Here is an 18,645-nt window from a genome sequence, read left to right on the forward strand (position 1 = left end):
AGGGTCAGAGAGAGAGAGAGTGAGGGAGGCACAGAATCCTAACATAGGCTCCAGGCTCTGAGCTAGCTGTCAGCACAGAGCCCGACACAGGACTCGAACCCATGAACTGTGACATGACCTGAGCCGAAGTCGGATACTTAAACCGACTGAGCCACTCAGGCGCCCCGACATTTTTTTTTTTTTTTTATCCTTAAGCCAGTTTTATTGAGGTGTCAGCTATATAGAGTATCTTGTTTTAAAAACTACATGTATCTTTTAAAATCCTGCTTAGCCTTCAAGGAATATTAAACGCTACTTCACGAAAGATCTTGTTCGTTTGTTTCCGGTCCTTCGCATTATAAGTAATCCTTTCATCTTGGAATCATAGCCCTATGTAACTTTTCTGAGACATTTAATATCCATTTCTTTACCCCACTCCTATGCCCTGGTAGTTACTTGTTTACATATTCTTATCCCTTGTTTTAGACTCTCAGTTAATGGGGAATAGGATCTGTATAGGCACCTTATGGAGCATGTTCTTAGCAAATATAGCCAGTCAGAAAATGTCACCATTTGTTCTCTTGTTACATACTAATTGAAGGAGTTTCAGATTAGATAGAAATTATAAAATGGAGACATGATAACATAATGCAGATATGGGCCAGTAAACACATAAAATTTCTTACTTATGAAGTAATTTGGGATGAAAAAATCATCCCATAAAAATTAATTTTTCTTAAAATCTTACTAATCTTTCTTAATAGTTTTATTGAAAAAACAAAACGAAGTGAATATACTTCTGTTTGCCAAAATACAAAAGAAACACTGACATATTGATAATAGTTATCACTTTCTTAAAAGTAGTGATTTTGTTAATTTTACAGATATTCATCAATGTGTCCGAATAACCATTACTTTTTATTGAAGGCAAATGTAGGTGGTGATATCTTTATTTATAGATACAAGGGGGTTGGGGCTCAGAGGTTATGTAATTTGTATGCAAACTCACAAGTATTATATGGCACAACTGAGTGGACCGAGTTCTGTCTTTACAGCTACCATATGTAGTTTTTTGCTGTGCTTATGTTACTTTCAAAATACCTGGATTTGGAGAATCTTAATATGATAAAGTACGAGACAAAAGAATTGGTAAATATGTAGCTTATATTCAAGCACAGTTGTAAAGCAAGGATTTTAAGTCTGATGTCCATGAGAGTCTCTGAACAACTACATCCAAAATTGTATACCTGTATAATCTTTTGCTTTCATCACATGCTTATAAGGATCTAAGATGACCCCCTGCTACGTCTCCAAAAAGGTGAAGATCAAAGACATGACACATCTTCTAGTTTTAATATTCTGTAAGCTTATGATTATGTAAGCTGTGTATAAACAAAGACATAGCTCTAAGATAAAAATGGTTAAAAACAATTATAATGACAGGCACATGAAAAATATTGTTTCCTCATCAAATGCCGATGCTCTTTAGAATAAATCCTTGTCCATCAGAGAAGTGGAAAATTTTTAGGGAATTCTTTTTTTCATTCATTCATTCATTCGTTCGTTCATTTCCCATTTAATTGGGAATGGAATGTGCGTGGGAGGCATACATTTAAAAAGGCAAAAAGAAAGTTATTGAGTTATTTTAGAGTGATAATATGCTAGATCGGTCACAGCTTTATATTTAATCTTATCTTTTTCTTAGCTGTTTTCAAACTGAGGTAGAAAGTCATGGCAGAGAGTTGTGGTATCCCCTGCACCACAAACATTGTGTTATCGGCTTGAAGATATTGTGTAGTAGCTCAAATCTGAAGCAACTTAAAACTTCCTTTTTAAAAAATTTTATTCATTTTGAGAGAGAGAGAGATATAGCACGTGCTGGGGTGGGAGAGAAGTAGGAGAGAGAGAGGACTCCAGTGCAGGGCTCGAACTCATGAACCATGAGATCATGACCTGAGCAGAAATCACAAGTTGGACTCTTAACTGACTGAGCAACCCAGAAACTTCTAACAGAGCAATAATTTTGAAAAATTAAGACACATCTTACTTTGGATTTGTACACAGCTTTTATAATTTGGTTCTCAATATTTGAAAGTTATCAGGAGACTTCTGATTTTAACTGTGGTTGAGTAAAAGGGACTGAATTTACCCTCTTACCTGAAACAATGAAAAAACTGAACAAAATGTATGAAAAAACAAGTTTGAAGCCATTGGATATCAAGAAATGAAGGACAGTGATCTCCAAAAGATGAGAAACCAGAAGCTGAGCACTGCAGTTGCCTGGAGAGTTTCCAGGCTGTGTGGTATGGGAGGAAGGGCGCAGGCGGAGCCTGGAAGTCTACCTGAATTGAAGAGACAGAGCTGGGAATGTATCACAATAGGTAGAGTTCTCAGAGAAGAAGGCAAGCAAGCTGCCCAGAGAGAGCACCCTGGAGACCAGAAGAGCCTCCTCCAGCCTGCAGCTGAACACTGATGGGTGTGCACACATGAGGAAACGACCTGAGACCAGAGAAAGGGAATATTCCTCAAAGCTCACACAGGGCTAGCAACAGTGCAGCAATACCTAGAGCTAAGAAACCAACAAGGAGATAACATGGGATCATAAATGAGTACACATCCAAGTGAAGTGAGAGAAAGAGGGAAAAGAGAACAAAGAGCATATGGGACAAGTAGAAAATAAATAGCAACCTTACTAATAATCATATAAATCATGTTGAGAATAAACCATCAAAAAGAACAAAAAAGAATAATCTGTCTATTTTGGTGTAGTCTCAGTAGCTTAATTTTGTTTGAGTTTCCCTTCCCTGAGGAGACATATCTAGAAAAATGTGGCTGTGGCTGATGTCAGGGAGATTCCCCTCTGTGTTCTCTTCCGTGAATCGTATGGTTTCAGGTCTCACATTTAAGTCTTTAATCCGTTTTGAGTTTGTTCTTGTGTATGATGTAAGAAAGTAGGCCAGTTTCATTCTTGTGCACATAACTGTCCAGTTTTCCCAACACCAGTTGTTGAAGAGACTCTTTTCCTCATGTATATTCTTGCCTCTTTTGTCATAGTGTAATTTATCACATGAGCACATGCATGAGCATGTATTTATTTCTGGGCATGTTATTCTGTCATATTGATATATGTGTCTGTTTTTGTGCTAGTACCACATTGTTTTGATTCTTATAGCTTTGTAGTATATCTTGAAATCTGCAATTGTGGTACCTCCAGCTTTGTTGTCCTTTCTCAGAGATTGCTTTGACTACTTGGGGTCTTTTGTGGTTCCATTCACATTTTAGTGTTATTTGTTCTAGTTTTGTGAAAAAATGCTATTGATATTTTGATAGGGATAGATTTTTTTGTGTTGAATCTGTAGATTGCTTTGGGTAGTATAGACATTTTAAGAATATTAGTTACTTAAATTTATGAGCATGCGTATCTTTCCATTTGTTTATATCACCTTCAGTTTCTTTTATCAGTGTTTTATAGTTTTCAGACTATAGATCTTTCATTTCTTTAAGTTTATTTCTAGGTATAGTATTCTTTTTTGGTGTGATCAAAATGTATACTTTTTAAAAAATTTTTATGTTTTTATTTTTGAGAGACAGAGAGAGAGAGTGTGTGAGCAGGGGAGGGTGAGAGAGAGAGGGAAACACAGAATCTGAAGATAGGTTCCAGGCTTTGAGCTATCAGCACAGAGCCCTGCGTGGGACTCGAACCCACGAACTGTGAGATCATGACCCGAGCTGAAATCGGATGCTTAACCGACTGAGCCACCCAGGCGTCCCCAAAATGTATACTTTAAATATATGTACTTTAATATATCTTTTCTATACCATAATAGATCTAGTTTTTTTAAGAAAGATTTAGGGAAGTACAGTATGTGAAATAATAAATTCAGATTACACGGTTGTTGTGGTTTTGGGGTCATAAATTTGTGAAACCTATATTCATTTATCTCCATATATCCATGGTATCGCCTTTGGATATTTTTTACTCCAGACTAAACCTCTTTAAACTTAACTCTAATTTCTAACTTCTTTTCCTCCTTCTGTCTTTGTTTATTCTCTAGGTTTTTTGCGTCTTTGCATTACTTTTCATTTTCTCATTTTTCATGCAAGAAGCTAGAGAATCATCCTTGATACTTATCCCATACGTCATCATCGAGTTGTGTCATTGAGAACATATTTCGAATCTGTAATCTTCTCCTCTTCACCACCACCCTGGTTCAATGTGCTATTCTCTCTCATTAAAAAAAGAGCCTTCTTGATTTTGCTCCCTGGTTTTATTCTTGACCCCTTCAATCCAATTTCCAGATAATAGATAGAGATGATCTTATGAAGATGTTCACTTAAATCATGTTACTTCCCTGCTCTGATCTTTTCAATGTCTTTTTGTTGCTCTTCGGATAAAGTCTGAATCCTTTAAATACAATAAGTTCCCATTTGTCCCTTGTTTATTGTATTCTAACCACAGAGGCTGGTTTTTAGTTTTTTTGAAATCTCCAAGATCTTTTCACTCTAGAACTTTCTCCCATGGTATTTTCTGAACCTACACTGGTTTTCCCACTTCTCTTTCAGTGCTTTGCAATGCATGCTTTTCCGTCTTAGCTTATATGCCACTTCTTCAGAGAGGCCTTTCCTGACTCATCCAGTCCAAATTGGCATCCAAACCAAATACCATATAGGTTTTCAGTGTAGCTATTCTTCAAGGTTTTGGGGTGTGAAGAAGGGGTGAGGGAAGGTTTTATATGTGTGTATGAGAGATTATTTGATTAATACCTCTTTCCTATACAAATCCAAAAAGTTCCTTGACAGTGGAGACCTCTCTTGTTCGCTACCATGTAGCCATCACCTGGCTCCCTTCCGGTACAGTTGACAGTATTTATTAGATGAATATTTAGAGAAAATGTGTTGGAAAGAAGTATACCAGTGTTGCCTTTTAGTGTTGCATGTTGTAAGATTTCCACAATGAACTATCAGAACTTTTCTAGTAAGAAAATTATAAATAAAATGTCTATGCTTTTTGCCTTTACTAGGGATGAAAAAGCAGGTGTTACTATATGAGACTTGGGGTTTTTAGTTCTTGATACTTTGTAAAATAAGTGATGACGTTTACTTGACTTCTAATACCTTGGAGCTGCATAGCTCTTCACCATTCTTTTAGGTTGTATTGTTCACAAATATGAGTCCTAGGTTAAGGTAAAGCAGAGACTTATTACAAATGTTAGGTAAATACACCCAAAAGGGTGTATTTCTTGCCTGGATCTACTATAATTTACTTACCATTTTGCATTCTTTAGCTTAGTGTCTTGCTGAATTTTTCTATTTCTGTCACAGTTTTTAATAGGTCACCCTTACTTAGGATATATTATGTTCTTCACAGTTTTGACCAGTTTTCACTAAATGGAGAAAATTAAGATTTTCTGAGTTCTCAGTATCCATCTCTGGCAACTTTGGTGCTGGGCTTATGGTGAATATCCTCCAAATCTCTTAAAATTTTTATTAAAATCATACATGTTTATTTTTTAAAATATAAAATAAACCTTTGTATCTTTGAGGTAATGATTTGTTAAATAGGCTTATTAGTTCAGTTGACCCCTAACAATATAGGTCTGAACTGCATGGGTCCACTTGCCATGGCTGTTTTTTAGTAACTGTAGTACAGGACTATACATGTGTTTTCTCCTGGGGTTTTCTTCACACTTTCTTTCTAGCTTGCTTTAGTGTAAGACTACAATACATGCAACATACTTTCGGTCAGCATTAGGCTATCACTAGCAAGTGTTTTGGGGAATCCAAAGTGACACATGGATTCTGGTGGGGAGTTGGCGCCCTGACCTCCTGTGTTGTTCAAGGTTACCTGTACTTTGAAGTTCTAAAACTACAGCTCTCAGAAAATTATGAATGTGATTGAGTGGCTTATTATATTTATATTTTACTCATTTAAATAAACTTGTTTCTCACCAGAAATGCTCTTTAGAATTTTATTTAAATGTTTGTATTGGCTTCTTTCTCTTTTTAAAACGTGCTTTGTTAATGTTATTTCATTTATATGTATAATAAATGTATACCAACTTTTTTAACAGATAAAATAATCAGGCACAGGGCCTGTACCCTGAAGGACACTGCGCATGCCATCATTGCAGCTGAATTGGATCCCGAATTTAATAAACTCTGTGAAGAAATTAAGGAAGCAAGAATAAAAAGAGGTAAGTTCTAGAAATGAACTTGACTACTGAAGACTAAGAGTCCTTGAATGAATGTTACTGGTGTCCTGAGGACCCAGACTTTATATAACTTCTGATATTGATATGTGTTATTAAAATTCTCAAAGATATATGTATTTTTAAGTTTATTTATTTTGGGAGAGAGAAAGTACACATAGGGGAGAGGGGGAGAGAGGGGAGAGCACGAGAATTCCAAGCAGGCTCTGCACCAGCAGCGCAGAGCCTGATGAGGGGCTCAAACTCTTTTTTTTTTAATTTTTAAAATGATTTTATTTATTATTGAGGCAGAGAGAAACAGAGCATGAGTGGGAGAAGGGCAGAGAGAGAGGGAGACACAGAATCCAAAGCAGGCTCCAGGCTCTGAGCTGTCAGCACAGAGCCTGATGCGGGCTCAAACCCACGAACCGTGAGATCATGACCTGAGCTACAGTTGACTGTTTAACCAACTGAGCCACCCAGGTGCCCCGGGTGACGTCATGACCTGAGCCGAAGTCAGACACTTAACTGACTGAGCCACGTTGGTGCCCCCCAAAGATATTTTAATTTTACTTTTGTGAAAGTTTTAGTGCGGCAATGCAAATTAGAGAAATGGAATTCTGTTGGTAAATTTTTTTTTGCACGAGTATATCTTTGTTAATTATTGATTTTTTTTTCTTTCTTAAATTAAAAAATTTTAAATTGTTTTTGGTCTTTTTTTTTTTAGAGAGAGAGAGAGGATGCAATTGAGTGAGGGGTGGAGAGAGAGAGAGAGAGGGAGAGGGAGAGAATCCCACAGGGGCATAGAGAGAGAGATTCAGAAAGAAGCAGGGTTCACCTGAAGTGGGACTCGTGTTTTTATTCAAAGCAGGGCTCATGTTCACATGAAGTGGGGCTTGAGCTCACGCGATGTGGCACTTGAACTCACGGAACCATGAGATCATGGCCTGAGCCAAAGTCGGATGCTTAACTGACTGGGCCACCCAGGCACCCTACTGATTTTTATTCTTAAAAGATTTAGATAAGCTTTCATATCTGTAGAGGTCTTATTTTTTAAAAGCTTTTAGAAATACTGTTTCTGTTTTCCCTATTGATGTTTATGTGCATTTTTGTTAATATAAAAATAAACACAGAATTAGCTAATGTGGCCTGTTCATTCAATATATAATCCTGTCCCTGAGGAACTCACACTTTAGTAGGAGACAGAAATGTAAAACGAATCAGGTACAGCTGAGGTGTATGAAGTGGTGGGAACATATGTATGGCACAGAGGAGAGACCTCCTGTTAGGGATTACAGCATGTTGTCCAGCGTTTGGGGAATGAACGTAGGAGTGTTGTCTCTAGTGGAGAAGAGGAAGGGAGGCAGTGACAGAGGAGGAGGTATTGTAAGCGCAGCAAATAGCACGTGTAAAGGCACAGAAATATGAAATAGCGTGGTATATTTGAAGAACTGAAAACTGATTGGTATTGCTGATGCTGTACAGAATGGTGGGAAAATAGAATTCAAGAGATAAGCTGAGTCCAGGACATTGAAATTAAGAAGCTTTTTTTCTACTTCCTTAGGCCCTCCCTGATTAGTGACTCTTATAGGGTCTGGACATCATAGCACGTGGCATTTTGTCTTCTGTATTTTTTTTTGGTCTCTCTCCCTTATTTGGAATATGTGTTGTGAATGGTTTGTTCATAGCCCTGCTGAAGCCCCTAGAACTCTGTCCTATAACTATTTGAATGAATCAATGCCAATGTTAAGGAGCTTGGACTTTTTCCTGTTAGGTCAGTGTTTTTCAAAATGTATGTGCCTGATACTCACATCAGCTTATTAAACTTAGTGAATTAGATATTCTGAGAGTAGTGAGGCCGAGAAATCTGCACTTTAACAAACTATTTAAGTGCTTTTTGTACACTAAAGTTTTGAGAATCATTGCCATAGTGTGTGTCATTGAAGTATTTTAAGCTGTGGAATGAATTGGTAAATTGCTTAGGCATCAGCAGGACAATAGGATAGGAAGATGAGAGACCAGTTAAAAAACTGTTGGAGCCAGTTTGGAAAACAGTTTGGCAGTTCCTAAAAAAGAGTTTGGCAGTTCCTAAGAAATTAAGCATTAACATTTACCATATGACCCAGTGATTCCACTCCTAGGAAACAACCCAAGAGAAATGAAAACATATGCCCATATAAAGACTATTCATAAGAGCTTTACAAACTGGAAAGAACGCAAATATTCCATGAATGGATGAATGGGTAAGCAAATGGTATAGGGATACTGCTCAGCCATAAAAAGGAACACAGTCCTGATACATGGGAAACATAGATGCACTTCAGAAATGTTATCCTAAGTGAAAGAATCTAGTCACAAAAGACCACCTGTTGTGTGATTCCATTTATATGAAACATTCACAGAAGACAAGTCCCTGGAGACAAAAAGTAGATTAGTGGTGGCATGGGATAGTTACCTAAAATTGAATTGCTGTGGTGATTACAAAGCTTTGTAAGTTTACTAAAAACCATTTAATTGTATGCTTAAAATGAGTGATTTTTATGTTATGTAAAGCTTTTGGAGGGAAAAAACTGCTGGAATTGTCCAGAGTTTTAATTATTGAAGAGGGCATTGTTAGGGAAGGAAAAGTCAAAGTTGACTGCCATATTACAGGTTTAATGACTTAGTAGGTGCTAAAACCACCAACAGAGGTAGGGAATAACTCCATAGAGATAGGGATGAACAGGTTTTTATGTGGAGAAAGATAAACTAGTTATCTTTAATTTCACCTGTCTTTAGGATATCCAGTTGGAGATATCAAAGAGGCAGTTGTATATATGGTTCAGAAGCTCAAGATATGCTTGGGGTAAAAATGTGGATTTGGGAATTATTATGTAGTGGTAGTAGAAGCTGAAGGCATGAATGATACTTTATGGTAGAAGGTATAGATCAGAGTGAGAAGAAAAGGGATTCCAGAGGTAACCCTGAGAAACATCAACATTTAAGGACCACCTAGAAGAAACAAGTCTAGGGAAGGACACTGAGATGGAATGGTTACTCTTATGAAGATCATATAGGAAAACCAAACTAATTGCAGTGTGGTGAGACGGGCAGCTCACATCAGCGAACCCATTCATGTGAATGGGGTTTAATGGCCCAACAAACACTGTATTCTAAGATGGCATAAATAATGACTTTTAGACAATATAGTATCATTGTCCTATAGTTATAAGAATGTGTGCCTTTGCAAATCAAACCTAGTAAACGTAGGGTTCCTTTAAGGATTAAGTGTTAAGCATGGCCTGCTGGGTTATTTTGTTATGATTTTGTATCTAGTTTCTTTGCCATCTTGAAACAAATGGTGCTTTTTTCATCCAAATTACAAACTGTCCAGGTGTAATTAATGACTAAAACTTAGTTCTCTATTTCAAACTTTCCCCCCCCCCCCCGCCCTTGTTGGTTTATGTAGCTGGGAATATTTAAATAGGTGTTGCTTATCTGCTGCCTGCAGGCTTATCGGTAACAGCAGAACAAATAAATCCTCACGGCACTGGAGCTCGGAAGACAGAAACTAGAGTTGAAGAGTCATTTCGGCACAAACAGAGAAATCCATTGGATGTCTGGCACAACTCTGCAAATAAATGTGCATGTGAGTGTTTGAGACCCCGTTACCCGGTGGTGGGGGCAGCTGAGAAGGATGCGGGTTTGTTAGGAGCAGGGGACACAAACCACAAGCCAGGTGCTGTTTTCCCACACGTCTTCTCATCTCCTCCCTGTTCAGAGGTGAAGAGCTGGTGGGGTTGGATGCTCAGTGAGGAGAATGCTTCTCTGACTGTATTTGCCCTTTTCCATCTATATTCAGTACTTGCTGCTGTTCATTGAACTAGGTTTGAATATTTTCAGTTTTAAACTTTGGATTTTGGGTAGAGATGTGGAGCCAACAGACTTTTCCACCCACCCCTGCATCCAGTCCTAACCTCTTGCTCTCTAATATGCCAGCTGTTCTGTTCATGAGCGAGAATGGAAACTTTGACCTAAGGGAGGGGCTGACAGTAGGAAGTTCGTTTTTCTGAGACAGTATCTTGTGCTCTGTGTGAAAAACGTGTACAGCCCTTTTCATCTAATTTTGTTTAAGTGAGATGCACTTAGGGAAGATTTAGTGTTCTAAATTTTCTTCATTTTTCCTCACTCATGGTGACTTATAAGATTTCTAAAAGACAAATGTTAATGAACACATCATCCTAATATGATCCATATGTTTCACTGAGGACAGCCATCCTTTGAACGTGGATGCTGTTCTGGTATAAAAGTGGTAATACTGTTGAAACTGTCCATAAAGTTGACCACAATATGTTCTTTTCCCAGTGGCATTGAATTTGAATTGATGAACCATAGTCATTGTTTTAGCTTTTCTCTTTGAGATAAGTGGCATTCGTATGTGAGAAATTTTGAAGGACTTAGTAGTATATTTGGTTCCATGAAACTGATTAAAGCTATTTGGTGTAGTTGTATCTTGGATCATGATCTGGAATATAGAACATAGCAGTCTAATTTAAACCTTAAAGTCCTGTACATTCTCTACATCTGATACAAATATTTACTAACTAAAACCCACTGAAAATTGGCTGTAAGCAGTTTAAGTTCCTTTAAACATTAAAATGTTATTTTAATTTTGAAATGTGAGTTTTGTTTTCTTTTACCAGTAGATGGCATATGTGACTCATCATTTGTCTGTTTTACATTAATTTACTTGAATTATAAATCCCAGTATCCCTGAGGGAGAATGGCTTTCCTGGCGTCTTGGTTTTGGAAACAAGCTCAGAGAGGCTATAAAAACTGACTCTAAAGATTGTGCCCCTATAGTGGTTTTCACACAAGGCACCCCATGAAAGGAAGTGATGTGTCAAAGATTAGTTCCAGAAATGTATGCGCTCCCGTATGCCAGGTGCGGTGGAGATACAGCAGTGCCTGAAACAAGAATCCCCTCTTCCTGTGGTGCTTATATGATCAATTTCTCTTATTTTACCAAAATCATACTAACCATTAGAAATAATTACATAAGGAGGGGGAAATAAATTGTAGTTTGACATTCTCCCAAGGGAGAACATTCTCGTTGTTGGTAGCTGGGCTGAAAGCGTTGGAGGTAAACTTGCCCGGTCGGCCTTCGGAGCCTTTGCTCAGTGCACTGCAGACCAGGTAAGCGAGCCGGCTCTTGTTGGAGCGGAGCGGGGCTGCTGCTGCGGCAGAGTTCTGCGGCTTAGTGAGGAAGGAAGAGGGAACTCTTGTACTTTCCGTTGCATGTTTGGAGAATAAGTGAGGTCACAATGTCAGGAGTGACTTGTCAGGTGGTAAAAACCTGACAGCTCCACCTTTTAGAGAAAGAACAAGCCGAATTTTCCCCCCATCTTTAATGTGTACTGGACTAGTTTTTCATGGTTAATGGAATGCTTATAAATGCCCATCACTTTAGCTTATGTACAGCTTTTAACAGTAAAGTAATAAATTTCTTCTCCAGTTACCCTGTAACTGTAAATTACAGAATTTACAGTTCTAATTACAGTACTATTACAGTACTTAATAGAAATTATTAGGGGGAAAAGAAATGGAGAGATGACTCAAATGATATTATGGTTTTAAAGGCAAAATATATTTTGAACCAAATGTCTAAACAACTTGAATTTTGAAAATAATTTCAGCATCTTCAGTAGGTTTATTCTTAGATAAGAAAGAAGAATAATAGTAATAACAACATTTGTCCTCTGTGAATGGACACCTTGGTGCCTTTACATACAGAGACTCAGTAAGGATTAAAGATGAAAGAATGAAAAAATATGTAAACACATATTTGGGGAATTAAAGATTCCTGGGCCTATTGTTAGCTGGAAGTACTCATAAAGCTCATGATGGTTTCTAGCATCTAAAGACAAATATAGTCTTTTTGATTTTTGTGGGTTTTCCTTTTCATATAACTGATTAAATATTTGTTTTTAGTGTTTTGTTAATGTTGTTGCTACCTGATAGCAGAGGCTTAAGTTTTTCCCCCATAGTGTAAAATAACAACTGTGTGACCAGTTGATCCTGTTTGCTGAGCCATTTATGGTAGACGAGACTGAGGGAGTTGGCTACCCAGGTTGTCTCTATAACCTTTGTAGGGTTTCTTTTTAAAAAAATTTTTTTTTCTGTTTTTTATTTATTTTTGAGAGACAGAGAGAGGCAGCATAAGCAGGGGAGAGTCAGAGAGAGAGAGAGAGAGAGAAACACAGAATCTGAAGCAGGCTCCAGGCTCTGAGCTAGCTGTCAGCACAGAGCCTGACGCGGGGCTGGAACCCACGAACCGTGAGATCATGACCTGAGCCACAGCTCAACCGACTGAGCCACCCAGGTGCCCCTGACCTTTATAGGGTTTCTATCCATGACCGTACTTACTGTGGGGATTCCTTCTTTTGGAAGGAAATGCAATTGATGGCTCTTTGTGGGGTATCTGTAACTATTCTACCTTGATATACTGGATCATGTGTTCATTTTCTTTCATGCTTTAGGAGCTTTTGGGTGATGCTGGCGAGGCATTCACCTTCCTGGTGGAAATCCAGGGCTCTGGCCCCAAACTTTCTAGGCAGCCTGGTAATGTGGTCATCTCTGAAATGTACATAATAGATGCATGGCCTCTAGATGTTAGGAGTTAGGAAAAGCTGTAAATGTAAGATAATAGAAAAAAAATTAGTGCTGGGTAAACTCATACAGGAAATACATTTTTAAAAATTTCATCAGAAAAAAACATTCTGCAGCATTCATCTCTGACTTCATAATCATTCTACATGTAAGTTTCGGGAATTAGTCAGCATGGATTTCAAGAGCTAAGTAGTTTTTGTGTGTTATACCAGTAGGGGTTTACTTTCTCTTGGGTCTTATTTAGTGAACATTTGTAAAACAACTTTTGCACTCCCAAGTTCTACATGTCTGTTTTCCTTCCCTGTAAAATAGTTCGAGTTCGGAGAAAATCGAGGCGGCGATCACAATGGGGTAAAGGAATTATTAAGAAAAGGAAAGTCAATAATTTAAAAAAAGACGAAGAGGACACCAAATTTGCAGACTATGAGAACCATACGGAGGACAGGAAGTTGCTAGAGAATGGAGAGTTTGAGGTAAGCACTGACTGCCATGAAGAAAATGGAGAAGAGACTGGAGACCTCTCCATGACCAATGATGAGTCATCGTGTGACATCATGGACATGGACCAGGGGCAGAGGCTGAACAATGGAGCGGGCACGAAGGAGAACTTTGCATCTACTGAAGAGGAAAGTTCCAATGAGTCTCTACTGGTCAACAGCAGCAGTTCTCTAAATCCAGAGCAGACATCTAGGAAAGAGCCTTTCCATAAAGGAAGCTGTCTAAATGGTGAGGCCTCCACAGACAGTTTTGAAGGAATACCAGTTCTGGAGTGTCAGAATGGCAAAGCTGAAGTTGTTTCTTTCTGTGGTAGTGGAGATAAATGTAGTTCTGAACAAAAGATTCTCCCGGAGGACCAGTCAAAAGAAAAACCAGAGACTTCCAGTGAACATCTTGGAGATGATCCTGAGAAACTAGAGGCGCTGGAATGTAGCAGTAATGAGAAGTTGGAACCTGGCCCTGATGTGGAGGTTAAAGATGCAGAACTGGATAAAGAAGGTAGAGCGAATATTTTTAAAAACCTGAAATTTTAAACTCCTGAGTTAACTAATTGCTTATTTTGTCTGGCCCTCAGTAGCAGTAGTTGATAAGCAATATTACTCTCTGAGAATCTGTCAGTATCTTTCTCTAGAAAAATGTACACATGAACACTACATTTTGGTGGAAGTTGCAGAGGGTTTATGGTCCAGAATGCATTGCTTTCTGGCTGCTTCCTCTTTTGCTTCCCACCTGATTGTCATCACCATCCTATTGGATTTATGGCCAAAGGAAACCCACAGGTGTTAAGAAGATGGAATTCTGTTAAGAATCACTGGGGTGGGGTGGGGTGGGCATGGGTTGAGAAGACTTGGATACTAGAGCAGTATGGTATGTTACAGTCTTGTAGACTCATGTTCAATTACCATGTCTGTTCATTATAATCATGTGACTTTGAGCTGCTTACTTATGCTCTCCAAACCTGTTTTTCCATCTTCTGAATTAAACTTCAGAGTGGTGTCACTGCAGAGATTAAATAAGTCATGCATATTAATCGCCTGTCCTGGTACCTGGCACATACTGAGGTATATTCATTCCAGGCATTCACCGTTAGTTGAATCTGAGGGATGTTGAGTCTAAGGGATCCGTTGCCTTGTGAGGCCAGGGGTCTAGGAAGCAGCGGAATGCACACTGTCGGATCTACCTTGTTCTTGCAGACTCAAGAGCACCCTGCCAGCTCCCGCCTTCCCAGAGCTGTGCGATTCTTTTAAGAAGAAGCAGAAATGGAGGCCTGGGGGGGTTTCATTTGTTTTTCATTCTATAGCCCATAGTAGAATGGGGTGAGTTAGTGATCGACCCTTTGAATATACATTTCTCTCCTGAACAGGTATCCTTCTAACACAGGGCTATTTTGAAATTCTGTCATGCTCTCTAAATTGTGTGGAGTTATATATAGCTTTAGCCTGGGATTTGGATTATGTGGGAGAAGTTTTTTGCTGCCAGTTTTTGAGCCCTTTAGCAGAATTAGCAAGTAGGAAGATAAAATTCAGAGTCTTAGAATTCTTTTAATGGATAAAGAGAGAGTAGTGTGTGTGTGTGTGTGTGTGTGTGTGTGTGTGTGTGTGTGTGTGTACTGTTCTTAAATGCTACCTGTTGAGAAGTTTTCTTTTTCTTCAATATTTAATAATAAAAGGTAGTTTTAAGAGCAATATTTATTCTGGTTTTAATTTATATTTATCATACGGACAGAACTTTAAAAATGTGTTGAAGCTAGGGTTAAGTAATGACTGGGAAGAGTGGGAGGAAGTTAGAGCTCTTCCTGATGAGGCACTTTGGGTCTGAGGCAAGGAATCCTTTTTAGTGTTCTTCACTGTGAGATTTTAGTAAGCTTGCAGAAAAGGTTTAGTATATGTGCTGCGGAAGCGAGCACTGCAGAGAAGGTTTAAATTAATATTATGTTCAATTGATTATCTAAAAACTTCAGAGATATTTGTCGTGTAAGAGTTTTACCTGAAGTTTTCGAGTGTGAATGTCCGGAAGGGTGGTGTGACCGCTGCAAGTTGTCAGACTCCGGGAAGTCCACAGCTCCTCCCTGCCCTCACTAGCCCTCCGAGTGCCTGCTGCTGTCAGGTTATGCTCAGCCACCTCGGAATTTCTGGTGTTCTTAGTGTGGCATGATGTGGAGAGGAGAATAATTAGATTATAGTATTTCACTCTAAAGTAGGAAGTATCACTAGCCCTATTACACTTTAAATGGGCTCATATTTTTAAGGAAAATTGTCATAACCCAGATCACTTTCTAAGAGAATTCTGTGCAGTGTAAAAGAGAAAAATAATACATTTCAGTTAATGTTGAGGAAGACTTTTTTTTTTGCTTTGCAAAGGAAATATGTACGTAGATAGGTTGGCCTCACTTGCTGTTTGTATCTGCTGTTCTAGGTTGCTTCCCCTTATCCAGTTCTGAAAGCTTCAATTTTTCTTAATGTTTACTTATTTATTTTGAGAGAGACAGAGCATGAGCAGGGGAGGGGCAGAGAGAGAGGGACAGAGAGAATCCCAAGCAGGCTCCACACTCAGCATGGAGCCCACTGCAGGGCTTGATCTGACAACTGTGCAGGACCTGAGCCAAAATCAAGAGTCGGATACTTAACAGACTGAGCCGCCCAGGTGTCCCTGAAAGCACCAAATTATAAAATGATGGCTATCATAAAGAGTGGAGGCTGCTTTATAAATTAGTGTTTAGAGGTGAAGGTTGCTTTTCTCTTCCTTCAAGTGGATATGTTTATTAGATGATATGCTGGCATGGCTTGGCTTTCATAGTTGTGGTTTAGTTCTCTATAATGTGGGCCACTTATTTTTACGAAAAAAAATCATTTACCATTTACAGGGTAGAGCCTCATTCCAAAAAGTTTTTGTGGAATTTATAGTTGTCTAAGTCTGATTTTTCTTAACTTTTACTTGCTGCAGTGCATTTTTTTTTTACTTGTAGGTGTTTCTAAAGTAAAGAAATGTCGTAAGTTAATTTTAGAGCAGGCAAAAACAACAAGCCTGGAACTGGTTCCGGAAGAGCCCTCTGAGCCTGTGCCACCTCTTATAGTTGATCATGAGAGACTGAAGGTAAGCCTAGCTATTCCCAGTCAGTTTATTTTTTTTTTAACATTTTATTTTTAAGTAATCTCTACACCCAACGTGGGGCTCGAACTCACAACTCGGAGATCAGTAGTTGCATGCTCTGCTGACTGACCCAACCAGGTGCCCCCCTCATTCAATTTTAAATGAATGGAAACACATTTAAATATGTTTGTAGGCAGTTGAATAAAGCTAGTTTTGATAATCTCTTGCTTTAACCTAGGAATATAAGTGCTTTAGGACTTCTAGTAAAAAAGAGTTTTGTGTATTTTGAGGGATTTAGAAAATGGTGTTGGTAATAAACTAAGCCCTAGAATCTTCTAAAATCAGGTGTCACTGTTACATTATGGCCTGTGGTGTCTGTTGCCTAATCATTTGAATATTAACTGTTTCAGTGTGAACAATGAACCCAAACTTTCTTTTCTTTTCTTCTAATATTTCTTAGAAATTGCTTGATTTGTTGGTAGATAAAAGCAACAATCTGGCAGTTGATCAACTTGAGAGACTATATTCTCTTCTTAGTCAGTGCATCTATCGTCATCGTAAAGATTATGACAAATCACAACTTGTAGAGGTAAGTGCTCAGTTCATCCTTAGAATAAACAGATAACGTGCTTTTACTTGTCCTCCCAAAAAAGGGGAAGAAGTTATTTTAGTCTCTTTCACCAAGTAACTGAAGAATGTTTTGAAGATTTAAGACTAGAAGACTCGTTAAGAGTTATAGTTTGAAGAATAAAGCCTTTATCATTTTGTCTCAGGACAGAAGTAATATGGGACTCTCTGTTTATCAAAACAGAAATTCGTGGTTCTGGGTTGGGAAGTACACAGAGTAGCATGCCAAAATTCTCTTGCCCCTTTCTTGTTACTGACATTACTAAGCATATCACTTGGGCCAGTTCAATGTGGGGATGGCCTTATAGTCCTTACTAGTGCTACCTAGGCAGCCACTGCTGATTAAAGTAATGAGCCTGGGCAGTAAGATCTATTTGCCACCCCATTAATGATTAGAAGAGAACTGAAAAGTCATCTCATTAATCAGATCTAGTCCTATGAAATGGCTGCACAAAGGAGTGCTTGTTCTTTAGTGAATTGTTCCCTTTCTAGACAACTTTGGGCCATAAGTAAGTTCTTCCTTATAAAGAGGAACTCACGTCTATTCATATAATTTACATCATCAAGCCAAGCTTCTGCTTTTTGAAGTCATCGGAACAAATAGAAATCCACTAAATGGCTAAGTGACTTAGTTAGACTCCTGTTTATTTCCCTATTAGCTTGTTTATCTGGTGGTCTGGTTATTAACTATTTATTGAGTGCCTATAGTTTCAGATATTGTGCTAAATGTTTGGGCTGCAAAACATGAATAAGACAGTCCCTGCTATCAAGGAGCATTTCTAGTATATTAAAGATTTGCATGTAGAGGATGGGATTATTTTTCATGCATAATAAGGAATATTGGACTTGAATCAAAGGAAGAGAGCAGTCACACTTTGATGAGTTGCATTTTTATGAATCAATACTGTCATTATACAGTAGTTAGAAATAAGAAAGCAGCAACGAGAAAATAAAAGCATCACCCACATCCCTCTATCTAGAGGAAACTAGTCAGTATTAATCTTTTCCATGCTTTAAAAATGCTTAGATGTACCTAACATGTGTATAAGCATGTGAATGTATATTTAAAAATTGAGATCATATTATATATTGTTTATTGACTTTGTTTCCTTATTAAGTAATAAGATGAAACATTTAGCAAGAGTGATTTTTATTGATCATATATGAGAATTCTTGGTCAGTGGTAATCTGGCCTATTAATTGTACAGGGATGTAGAATATAATTTCTTTGCAGTTGTTTAAAGGAAGGGTAGGAAAACCAAATGTCTTAGATGTATTTGACACTTGGCCATCTAAGTGAAATGTGTAGGGTAGAGTTCTTCACTTTTTTTTTTTTAATTCTAGAACTTGTTTGTTCACACGATTGACATTTGGTTAGCTAGAATGGATTGAATACTCTTTAGCACTGAAACATTTTTCAGCAGAGGACTTGGACCCCTATAATTTAGGGATTTTGTTTCGGGAGGGAAAGGATCTATGGCAGAATCACCAGTGAGTGGCATTTCTGGTGGTGATGGCAGTGACTATTTCTGGCTTTCTTTTTTCCCTCCTTTTTTCTTTCAGCTCTGATTAGAGTGAATAACAGTGGAAACAGATACATTCTACTTTGGGTACA

At 38.2% G+C, this 18,645-nt stretch overlaps 1 protein-coding gene across 5 annotated transcripts in view; it reads left to right on the forward strand.

The window, feature by feature from the left end:
* Nucleotides 1-18,645, forward strand: part of ATAD2B (ATPase family AAA domain containing 2B) — a 173,394-nt gene that overhangs the window by 124,161 nt on the left and 30,588 nt on the right. For 4 of the 5 annotated variants that reach the window (XM_029938225.1, XM_029938224.1, XM_029938226.1 and 1 more), the window contains 5 exons: nt 6,051-6,173; nt 9,658-9,795; nt 13,128-13,811; nt 16,279-16,406; nt 16,864-16,992. In XM_029938225.1, coding sequence (XP_029794085.1) covers nt 6,051-6,173; nt 9,658-9,795; nt 13,128-13,811; nt 16,279-16,406; nt 16,864-16,992 — 1,202 coding nt within the window. Of the gene's footprint in view, nt 1-6,050; nt 6,174-9,657; nt 9,796-13,127; nt 13,812-16,278; nt 16,407-16,863; nt 16,993-18,645 lie in introns of those variants that run through there. The other variant, XM_029938228.1, reaches the window with a different exon arrangement.

This window comes from Suricata suricatta, chromosome 4 (genome assembly GCF_006229205.1).
Source record: "Suricata suricatta isolate VVHF042 chromosome 4, meerkat_22Aug2017_6uvM2_HiC, whole genome shotgun sequence".
In the NCBI taxonomy this organism is placed as follows: domain Eukaryota; kingdom Metazoa; phylum Chordata; class Mammalia; order Carnivora; family Herpestidae; genus Suricata; species Suricata suricatta.